The sequence below is a fragment of the Crotalus tigris genome, unplaced genomic scaffold (assembly GCF_016545835.1).
Source record: "Crotalus tigris isolate CLP2741 ecotype Arizona unplaced genomic scaffold, ASM1654583v1 scf7180000017607.2124824, whole genome shotgun sequence".
NCBI lineage: Eukaryota > Metazoa > Chordata > Lepidosauria > Squamata > Viperidae > Crotalus > Crotalus tigris.
In genome coordinates this window covers 1,919,824-1,931,413 of record NW_024096509.1, presented here as the reverse complement: position 1 = coordinate 1,931,413, position 11,590 = coordinate 1,919,824, and the positions used below count along the sequence as shown (strand labels likewise).

The 11,590-nt window shown below is 34.3% G+C and overlaps 1 protein-coding gene across 2 annotated transcripts in view; it reads right to left on the bottom strand.

The window, feature by feature from the left end:
- Window positions 1-3,233: 3,233 nt before the first annotated feature.
- Window positions 3,234-11,590, bottom strand: part of CUL5 (cullin 5) — a 33,725-nt gene continuing 25,368 nt past the window's right edge. For both annotated transcript variants that reach the window (XM_039322256.1, XM_039322264.1), the window contains exons 17-19: window positions 10,900-11,018; window positions 8,660-8,783; window positions 3,234-7,021 (exon numbers count right to left, since the gene is read on the bottom strand). In XM_039322256.1, coding sequence (XP_039178190.1) covers window positions 6,827-7,021; window positions 8,660-8,783; window positions 10,900-11,018 — 438 coding nt within the window. In that variant the 3' untranslated portion in view covers window positions 3,234-6,826. The remainder of the gene's footprint in view (window positions 7,022-8,659; window positions 8,784-10,899; window positions 11,019-11,590) is intronic.

The window sequence follows — 11,590 nt, the reverse complement described above, 5'->3', positions numbered from 1 at the left end:
CGCCCTCCCTTCGAAGCCACGATCCTGAGAAACAAGTGGGCGCGGTCACCCAGAAGCGTCATTATTGGAGGCGCGCGAGAAAAGGGCGGGCGGTAGAAGAGAGCGAGCCTGTGGAAAGCGGCGAGATGTGGGTGACGTCAGACCACTGTAGAAGTAGGAAATTGAAGAAACCCGTGCAGGGAAAAAATAAAAGATTAGAGTTCTATGATTACAAGAGACAATATGGCTGGACTATATGGATTGTGTAAGCCTAACACCGCTTCTTTCAAATTTGGTGACTTTATGGTCATCAACTCCCAGAATTCCCCAGCCAGGATGCCAAATTTGAAAAACACCAGTCTAACAGATTCTGAAGAAATTCTGATGTGTAGGTCAATGCTGGATAGGATGGGGATGATCTCCCCATCTCACTCCTTGTCCCTATTGCTAAGTAAAAGTGCTGCCTCTAGTCCTGCCTTAGATATAAATCCAGTTGTGTGACCTTGGGCTTATTCCTTTCTCTGAGTGTGAGAAACAGTGGCAAATCACTTCCCAAAAGAAACCTTGCCAAAGAAACTGCAGAGAGTCAAGTTTGATTTAAAGGCACAAGTAAAAATATTCTGCACCTCTCCTTGGATTAGCACAAACCTGTCAGAACAACATATTGTGGGAAGAATCCAGAGAAAGAAATATTTGGGAATATTAAAAAGGCAGAATATATTTCTCCAAAGAAATAATGGAGATTGATTGATGTCCGTTTTGTGAATGTGCATTTGTGAATATACATTTATTAAATGCAAGGTGTTTCTCCTCTGACTTTTCACCCAGCAGAATAAGCATCAACCAGAGACAGTGGTGGTCTTAACAGCTTTTCTTCTATAGATGACTTGTCTGCTTGTCCTCCTCCCTCCAAATTTGACATCTTTCAAATCTAAAGAAAATCCAGAAATCCGGTGGATAAGTATAAAAACAGCACCACTGAAGTTTACATCACATTCTGAAGCTACGTAGAGGCTATTAAATCATGCAGGAAATGTAATAAATGAGGACATAGTGTGATGTAATCTGCAGTATCATTTTGAATCCTCAAGTAATTTAACATACAATCTCTCTCACACATATATAGATCTCTCTCTCTCTCTCTCTCTCTCTCACACACACACACACACACACACACTTGTATATTTAATAAAAATCACATAATCTGAAATTAGTAGAGGATCTATATTACGTTCCCTGTTCTTTCACTTAAAACAATGAGCTCCAGCTTTAATCATTTACTTATGGTCTCTTCACCAAGTATGTTTACAGTAGCATGGATATCGCAGATTTTAGAAACAAAAGAATAATGAGATAACAGTTAGGGACACTTCCCTAGGTTCATTCTTTTTCTACATATTTTTATCACATTACACTCTAGTATATAATTTACCAGTTTTAAACTCGATTGCCTAAACTCATTGCACACATTGCATATTACAGGTTATAAAAAGAGGATTGGGTAATAAAAGAACAATTCTTCATGTAAGAATTGCTTACAAAGGGTTTGAACTTGCATAAATATTATTTTAGCCAGATTAGAAAAAGACAATAAAAATTATAAAAACAAAGATGATTTAAATCATGATCAAACATAAATCAGTCGTACAGCATAGACAGTGTTTCTCAACCTTGACAACTTTAAGTCTTGTGAACTTCAACTCCCAGAATTCCACAGCCAGCACTGCTGGCTGTGGAATTCTGGGAGTTGAAGTCCACATGCCTTAAAATTGTCAAGGTTGAGAAACACTGGATAGTACAATTCCCTCACTTAAGTCCAAGAGTCTGAGAAAATAGATCAGTCAGGGTTTTTTTTAGCCTCTGCTTGAATAACAGAGTTGGAAGGGACCTTGGAGGTCTTCTAGTCCAACCCTCTGCTTAAGCAGGAGACCCTATTATTCTGAACAAATGGCTGTCCAAACTATTCTTAAAAATCTCCAGTGATGGAGCACAACTTAATTATAAGCATTATAATTATAAGAATTCTTCCTGTGGAAAAATGTTTTTTTGAATTCTACAAAAAAAAAAAAGAAACTATTGTGAAGGTTGGACACCAGAGGGAACTGGAAGGAACTAAATATTACAGTTAAAAGAGAAGAACACTTAAATTCTACTTGCTAACACAGAATGGAGCAAAATTCTTTAACATTGGATGTATTGAAGGATATTTGTGAACAATGGACTTGAAAATTAGTTTTAAAAATTTTTGCCATTTTAAATAATGTATAAATATGACTTGGAAGAATATGACTAATCTGAAGGTGAATTTAAAATGAAAGGTTAAAAGAATGCTAAGATGATGATATACTGGATATACAAATGAAACCAGTTGAGTCTTAATAATTGGGATTTACAAGAGATCTGTTAAAGTTATGAAGGATCTTGGAGAGGGAATGAAGAAAAAATGAAATCAAATTCTAGGACATTATTTTAAGGAATTAAAGAAAAGAGATTGTTAAAAGTAAAGGGAAGGATTATAAGTTAAGTTTATTAACTTAAATAAGATAGATATGTTGCTATCTTTGGTAACCCTTAATGAAACTTTGCTGACTATCCATCCATGCTCTTTTTTATTGTTGTTGTTAGCTATAATGCAGAAGGGATTTGCCACTTTCTTTCAATATATTAATTTCCCAGATGGGATTCCACCCAAGTAGGGCTGACCTGTTTAGCTGGGCACCATATTACAAAATACCCTGAAAATTATCTTCCATTTTAGAAGTTTACTATTAGCTTGGGAAGAAGCTGACGCTTGAATTCTCACAAAGAACTGTTGTATCACATCTGAAAAGGCACATTTTAAGAAAGTCTGTTGAGGGTATAGTCCCCTTTCTGGGATTCAAAATCTACATTTTGTATTCCACCTACTTCTAGCAAACTCAGTTATTCTATATGTCGGTTGTTTTTCAAGAACTGTTAAAAGAAAAACTAGGTAACCATAGTGTAATGTAAAATGCTTTACAAATCCAGGACATCTGCTTAATTTATGGTTCAGTGTGAACCTAGAAAATTAGGTTAGGTTAATCAGCTTACTTAATCATGGTTTAGCATGCCATGTGAACAAAATTGTTACTAAAGTGTTGATCAAGTAGGTCCCAATCCTACAAAACATGGAAAGAGATGAGGATGCTATTTTCAGATCTTGGTTAATAGTTACTGATGTGAAGTAGAATTATAAATGAAAAAAATCCTTAAAAAAAAAAGTCATGATATTATTTTTAGAATATTTTATATTACATTTTATTTGCATGAAAATAAATTATACAACTTAAAAAATAAAATCCAAAAATTAAGCAGTACATCAAAATAGTTCAGCCAGACTGCCATACAAGAAGAAACTGCTACCAGTCAAAATTGTACAGCATTATCTCATATGTAGTGGCATACATTCAAACTGTAAATTACCATATGTAGATAGATATTACAACCTTGGAAACTCAAGTTTGTTCTGCACTCCAGGCTACATATAGTCTATTAACAAAAATGCTCTTGAGTACTGTTTTATTTCACACATAGAACCTTGAATTTACAAACACAGCATTCCAACTAGTTCCATGAAAATAATTTTGCACTCAAGATACCAAAATTTGTCCATGAACCTATCAAAATTCTCCCCTGTGTATTTTTATATGTGTACCTTTCACAACTGATACCATAATGCAAATAAAATCCAAAGTTTATGATTACTCAGGTCATGTTATCTTTTTTTTAAAAAAAATGGGGAAACGGGAAAGAACCACCACTAAAACTTAAATTTAACTACACTATGCTCCAAGAAAAACAATAAATGAATAGATAGTACACAAAGACATCAATGGGATTAAGAAAAAATGGAAGACTTCAAAATAGAGTATGAATCTCATTAGTTGTGACATTTTGTAAGTATAATGAAAATCAATGCAACTCACATTATTTTTTATAGAATATTTTTTCACATTTAGAATATAACCTAATACAAACCACAGTGGCAATGCTTGTGGCAACATTTTTTCCCCTAGAAGCAGCACCTCTTTATTCTAGGTCTTTGGAGGGAACAAAAAAAATCCAAAGCTAAAAAAATCAGCTTGAAAAGTGCCATATTGCAATGACTGATTCATTTACTTTTAGATGTGAAAGTTTTCACACTTCTGCATATATTTTTAAGTCATACATATCTACCTTCATAACAAATTAGCCTTGTTGAAAATGTCCAAGCAGAAATGCTAAATGTGATGCTGCAACTGTAAGAAAATTGCTGGTGTGCGTTTTGAATCATGTTTCACATGGCATGTATTCCAATGTGCATAAGTATTGAACAATGTTTATAGCGTATTGTTCATTCTATTTTCTGGCCTTAAACCCATTTAAATTATGAATGAGATGGGTATAAAAGTTGAGACAGGAATACTCAAATTTTTTAAATGTAAATAAGGACAAGTCTTTCATTAGCAACATCCAGGCACATGAGTATTCCTAAAATGATTCCATATATACTGGGGTATCTAGCAATTTTCCCTTCAAAAAATGATCTCTTACACTGTATGTTATCTTTGTTTCCAAGAGGCAAAAGGAAGTTCAGAGAGAGGTAATTCTGAAGAGCTATTCATTAAGCCTAAAGGAAGTTAGAAGTCAGACACAAAATTTAACTTTTAAAAGACTTATCCTGCTAAGAAATGAAATCATTCTGGAATTCAGATTGCTAGCATTTGGACATCATTAAATATGAGGTTTAGGGCTCATTGGATATTCAATGCCGCATGCCTGCTCCCTCCATAGCCGAAGTAACAGGAAACAAAGTCAAATGGACTCTACCAAATAATTTTAGAAATATGTACATACTTTCTAAAAAAAAGTTTGTCTTTTTCTACCCATTTCTAACTTTATTTCCAAATCAAATGCAGAGTTTTAGAAATCCTGTAGCATGTACAAAAGACTTCTGTAAATCAATTTTACTTCTCTTTCCTTTAACATATATTGAATGTTGGATAATATGTACAACTTTTTTCTGACTTTTATTCACATTTTCAAATTGAAATTTTAACAATCCTATGTTAAGTTTGCAGTGAACACTTTAAAAAATATTAATCTCTGTTCTACAAGTAATAAAAAATACACATAAATACAGAAGATGAAACTTCAGGTCAGCACCCTGTCTTCATTTTCTTACTTTTTTCTTAACCATGAATGTCTACAATTCTCCACTGTATCATGTTAGGGTTCTCTCAACCTAGCCCTGGGACATTCATTGCAATTGGTAGTTATAATCTGCATGTGTACATCAGTGCAAGATTTTGAGGCAGAATTCAAAGATCAGTTTCCAATTTGGGGGAGGGGATACTTAAGAATTTACTCGGGAAGATTGTATACAAGGGAGTACAGTCGAGAAATCAGAAAAAGAAAATCTTACAGCTTGAACTGATATCCATTTCCACTGGATTATACTCCTGGTACTGTCAGTTATGTAAAATACAGTGCAGCCTGCTAAATCCATTTGCCTGGATCTTACTTTTCTACCAATCATCAGCCAAAGTCCAATGTAACAACTGAATGATAAGAAAACTCATATGCATTGCTAAAATGTCAAACATGGTTTTGCAAAGAGGTGCTAGCAATATGGCACAATAGGAAATCATTTGGAGAAGCTAAAAGCTTGGAGTCCTTTACTACTTTATTTTAATCTGAAATCCTGTATTCTTTCTGCCCTCTTTATAGTAAACTTTTTTTCACAGCCTTAGTATGTGTTTCTTCACTTTTAAAGGAAAAGAGAAAAGGGCCTTCAACTAGTGGTGGGTTTGATACATCCCACTAAGCTTATGGGGCTATGGTATAACTGTTGTTGGTAGAGTAAGTCAACAGCCTATGCTATTGATCAATCTGTCATCTGGTCAAATTGGACAAAAAAAAATGCCTTCTTCCACTTTTTCCCCCAGAGTATAATTACATGTAAAACATAAGTTTAGTTATTTTCAAATAAATAATGAAAGGTATATATAAGGATTGTCAAAATGTTACTATTTTGAGGGAACTGTGTACTGGTTATGTTTAATGCATTACATTTCTGCAAGCATACTAAAATAGTGAATGCCAGTATGAAATGTATAAACAAATACATTTAATATTTTTCCACTACAAACAGATCTTTCCATGAATGAAGTGAATATTTAAAAAAATAAAGGGGGGAGGGGGAGATTGAAGCAAACTATGTGACATATGTAATATATCCTGTTAGGATTACTAGTATCCCAGTATTCCAATCCAATTTTCATACTGAAACGTTTCTTTAAGCTAACAGATAAATATGTATCTACAGATGTGATACATTTGTGTGTTGTTCAAATATTATACATGGAGAAGAGATCGAAAGGAGGATAGTATATTTAGGCAATTGTTCCAAAAAACAAAGTATGAAGTGCTACATCTAATCTATTTGCTTCTCTCTTTTTTATGTGAAAATGAAAACTAACAAATTTTTCAGTGCATGAATATCTGAAAATTTTTCTTTGTGCAAGTTCTGTAATATAAAAATCCCAGATTTGTTATCTTCCAGGTGCAAATCAAATCCTAACATTCTCACAATAGGCTCTCCATCAATGTGGTTTCCCCACAAAACCAGCATGCTGTTAAAAATGTGCACAAGATGAGGGGAACGCCATCATGCTAACTGAAAAAAAGAGAGAGAGACTGACAAAATAAAGTCCTCTGGTAAGGTAAGGCAGGAATTTAAGTAATGCAGGTCAAGTCCTTTTACAGCCCAGTCTTCTTGTATTTTTTTTTCTGCCCAAACCACTCCCAATGCACATTTCTTGGCATTTTCCAGTAAATCCTTAGGCTACGCCATGTATATAAACGTATTGATATCAGATTCATCTCTTCTGATATATTTGTGTTCTATAAGCCATTCAATTTGCTCTTTTATCATTTTCTTCTGTGGCAAGAACATATTTTTTAATATCTCTACTAATTCAGTCTGAAGCTGAGCATTAGTAATTTTCTTCCGCATTTTCATTATTTGGATGATAGCCTCCTAAAGAAGGGGGAGAAAAAGGGAAAATTGCATTTTGGATGTATTTGTCCAAGACAAGCAAAATGGATCCAGCGAACAAGTTGAAAGAGATACCATATATACAATTGCACAAGCATCTGTTTAGCTCACTATCTTAGTCTTCTGTAAACTAGAATAGTTTATTTTAGTAACTGGGAAAGTCTGACCAGCTTAGATAAAGGAACCCCTTTATATATATATATATATATACTTACCAGCCTGGTTGCATATGGTTATTTTTTAGTAATATGGTTATCAGTCATGCAGGAAAATGGCATAACCCAAAAATGCAATCTTACATCATACAAGTCTATTGCTCATATAACACTGGATTCTTGTGAGTGCATATAGAAGACAATTTTTGTTTGGTCTTACTAGCTATTCGAATGCAGAAAATAAAGAATTGACCTTGTTAAAGATACATGTGAACACTTTGGATTAGGCAACACAGCCTGCGTATTTCCGTTAAGGTTATTTTCCTTGTCCTCTACATTTACATCCTTCTTCAATCTGGCACTCACTAAGCCATGTTGTCTTGGAATTCTGATGGCTGCAATCTTAACACAACTAGAAGGTGCCAACCTGAGGGACGGTTTAGTTAATCTGTTAAGTATGGATAGCATTATTTATATCCAACATATGGGCAAAATGGGATAGAAGGGTTGCAGAAAGAAGTGGAGCACTCAGAGTTGTCATTTGGAGGGCTGAAGGCAAACATTTACTAAGTTATAGTTTGCAACATACAAAGTGATCTAGAATTTCAATATGGCACTGCACAACTAAATGCTACCGGTTACAGGCTAATGACTATCTGCTAAATGACCAATGTATTCCTCTCCTAGACCTACATACCCCTCAAAGCCAGGGAACTTATATTTTAGGTTTTTTCAATTTACAAATTTATATTTCTTTATATTTTACACTCTGTTCCCCCCCCACCAGATTCTATAATAGGCACTCGTTAGTAACACCTTTATAATGTCATCCATATAGTATGTGCCTAGTAATGATGAAGCACATTTGCTAGAACTTGGTAAAATTTTGACATGCAATGCATCTTGAAAATGGTTCTCTGGCATCTTCATTGTTGAACCCATCAACTAAGAACTTTTAAGTGGAAGTACTAAAAGTTCAACCTGGATTTCTTGCCACTTTTTCTTTCCTGCACTGTATATAGTGAAATCTGCGCAAACTCTCTCCTTGAGGTTGGCAGTTTTCAGCTTATGTCTTGTAACTTAGCAGAAAGACTATTTTTCACCTGCCTGCTTTGTGGAGCCCTTCTGACAACAAAGTCAGACAGTTATTGTATGAATGTCCACAGCCTATAGCAGGCATGTCAAACTGCCGGCCCACGGGCCGGATGCGTCATGCTGAAACTGCACCCACCCCATTGCCAGCAATGGGGAAAAAGTCGTGATACGTCGTGCGACATCACGAGTTTGACATGCCTGGCCTATAGTGTCAATTCTACTTTTCATCTACTTATATACTGTGAAGGAAGGGGGAGGGGGGCTGTCAAGCATCAAAATACTATTTTTTGAAAAGCATACTGTAATTGCATATTGTATCTCTTAGGTTCCAGAATTACACAAAGCAACAACCTACAATCAGTTAACATACCTGGGTTCGTAATATTCTTAACTGGACTATCCCTTCATTCTCTTCTTCTCGCATTCTCTCTGTTGTTAACTGTAGTCTACCAATAAGGTTTATTTTACCTCTTTTTTGAACTTTAGCATTTTTTCTGGAAAAAAAAACCCAAAAGGAAAAAAAAAACAAGAATAAATGCACATAGGTTAATCTTAATGGGGGGAAGGTCTTGAAGATTTGAGAGACCTAGCTATTGGACTACAGAAAATGGAAACTGAATAGAGACACTGAGAATTATATCCATATACAATTTCCAATGATTTTTAGGAAAGCAATCCTGTTTTTCCATTTACTTGAATAATTAATGCTTTTTCATGATTTGTTAATATTTTACTTACAAAGATTTAACTGTTTTATATTTGAAAGCACTCTGAAGACCAACAGAAAATTAATATTTACTAACAAAATAATGTGTTCTAATACTATAACCAATATTACAAATGCTTACTATTCAAAGTGCTTTACTCATATTATTCTATGTTCTTCATAATGCTATAATTAATCGCAAATATTGCATATTGCCTACAAAACTTTTGTTACAACACAATCTCAATAGAATATATGAAAGAGAACTAAAATTGAAAAACAGTTCATCACAAAAATAAACTTCAAGTTGAGAACTGCTGGATTTAGTACTTAGTACTTCAATTATATTATTCCATGCCATCTGGCTTATCTTTAATGAGCACTCTAACTAGGCACAAGGCTGTCTCCACAAGACAGTATAAGCAACAATTTATGAGCAAACTTCAAACAAAACGATTCTGGTTGCACAAATGACTACATTGTCCTTAGTGTCAGCAGAGAATGTGACATGTGCATGGAAACAACTAAGCCTGTTTACTGAGTCTGCCTCTTCTCTGCACAATCTCTGTATTACTATTTAACTTGGCAGTTAAAAGAGCCAAGCCAGGTTAGTACTTGGATATGAGACTATCAAAAAATACCAGAGTGGAAAGAAAGACTGAAAAGCAAAAACGTATCAAAAAGAATTGCTCTGTATTGTTACCAAGAATTCTGCATACCCATGTAATTTCAGAATTCAAACTGAACTCAGGAGTCCTGCTATTTTACTTTAGAAACATAAAAAAACCCCACTACTGCTACATGAATGGTCATTTAATATAAACTATACTGTGCACAGTATTTCATCTCTTTGGGCATTCATATGTTAACAATAATCCATACAGAGATTGTCTGAAGTTATGATGGCACTGAACCAAGGGATTTATAACTTTTTCTCAAGGTTCTGGCCATTGCAGCAGCCCTGCAGTCATAGGAACACAATTCAAGTGCTTGACAACCAGCTTGCAATTATAATAGTTTATAATAGTAGTAAAGTTGGAAGGGACCTTGGAGGTCATCTAGTCCAACCCCCTGCTCGGGCAGGAAACCCTACACCATTTCGGACAAATGGCTGTCCAGTCTCTTCTTAAAAACTTCCAGTGTTGGAGCATTTACTGCTTCTGGAGGCAAGCTGTTCCAAATAATTTTTATCTACAGTACTACTTTAAAAATTCTAGCAGGCTAAGAATAACTTTCTCAGAAGCAGAAGATTATGGTCCAGGGAAGGCAATCCACAGGATAATACTTAGTGCATTATTGGAGTACTTAAGTGATGACTACAAGGGAGATGGAGTTACTTACACTATACAACCATATGTTTTACAGTTCTGCTTTACAGATGTTCAGTCATTTTACTAAAGAAATGTGTTTGCAAAGATCCTTCAATAGCAAGAACTATATAAATGAAAATAGTTGCAATTTATTTCAATAAAACTTGTAAAGAATTTAAATCTGGTTGTTTGATTTAAAACAGGGGTTCTCAACCTTGGCAACTTTAAGACTTGTGGACTTCAACTCCCAGAATTCCTCAGCCAGCAAAGCTGAGTTGAAGTCCACAAGTCTTAAAGTTGCCAAGGTTGAGAACCCCTGATTTAAAACAATTCAAAAAATATTTAAATTCCAATCTCCAGTCAATGTAATTGTTTTAACAAACTAAAATTTCAGGAAAGATTTGTATTTCTAAAGCTGAATAAAGATATAGCAAAATATTTAACTCTTACAATTTCAAACTGTAAAAAATTGTAGTTTAATTCTAATATGGTATTATCTCAAAATTCAGCTTTAAGAGCAGTTGAACCATTAAATATTAAGTTATCTTGGATATCTATAAAACATTTGGGAGTAAGCCAGTTATCACTTCTTACATTAAGCTGAACTCCTGGTTCACTGAGAAGAGAGTTCCCTCTGTAAAGTCTTTGGGTGAATTGACTTGAGGTTCATACAGCAAAACCTGACGTTTCAACTTCGGAAATGCTACAAGAGACTGTAAATTAGGGGGGGGGAGAGAGAGGGGGGGAGGGAGGGAGACCATGAAAATCAGATCAAATATAGAGAAACTATTGTTACTTTGTCATGCCTTCATTGACAAAATTCTTTTAATTTCATAAGCAAAAGCTACTGATTTTAGTTATCTTAATTAGATGTTAAAGAAAAGCCTTACATATTATATTTGATCATTCTGAAATGTAACCTGATAATAACCTCATATCAGCAAGCCAATTTAGACTACTTATCAAAAATACAAATGTAAAAATGCATATATTAGCAAAAAAGACATAACAAAACATATAATTTCATAAAGCTATAACTGATATGAAAACAATATTGGTCTATCAATATGAATATGAATAAATGCAGCATCTTATAATTTGTTCTATAATTTAATTATTGCAATGAATCAGCAAAATATTATTTTATTCACATATAAATGAAAAACACTTTAGGAAAACTATTTTGTGACAGATGCATTTATCCAAGCTTTAAGAAAATTATTCTGAATACCCTATCTGAACTGAATGCAGAATCAGTGCAATAGTGCTTTTTAAAGAATAAGAA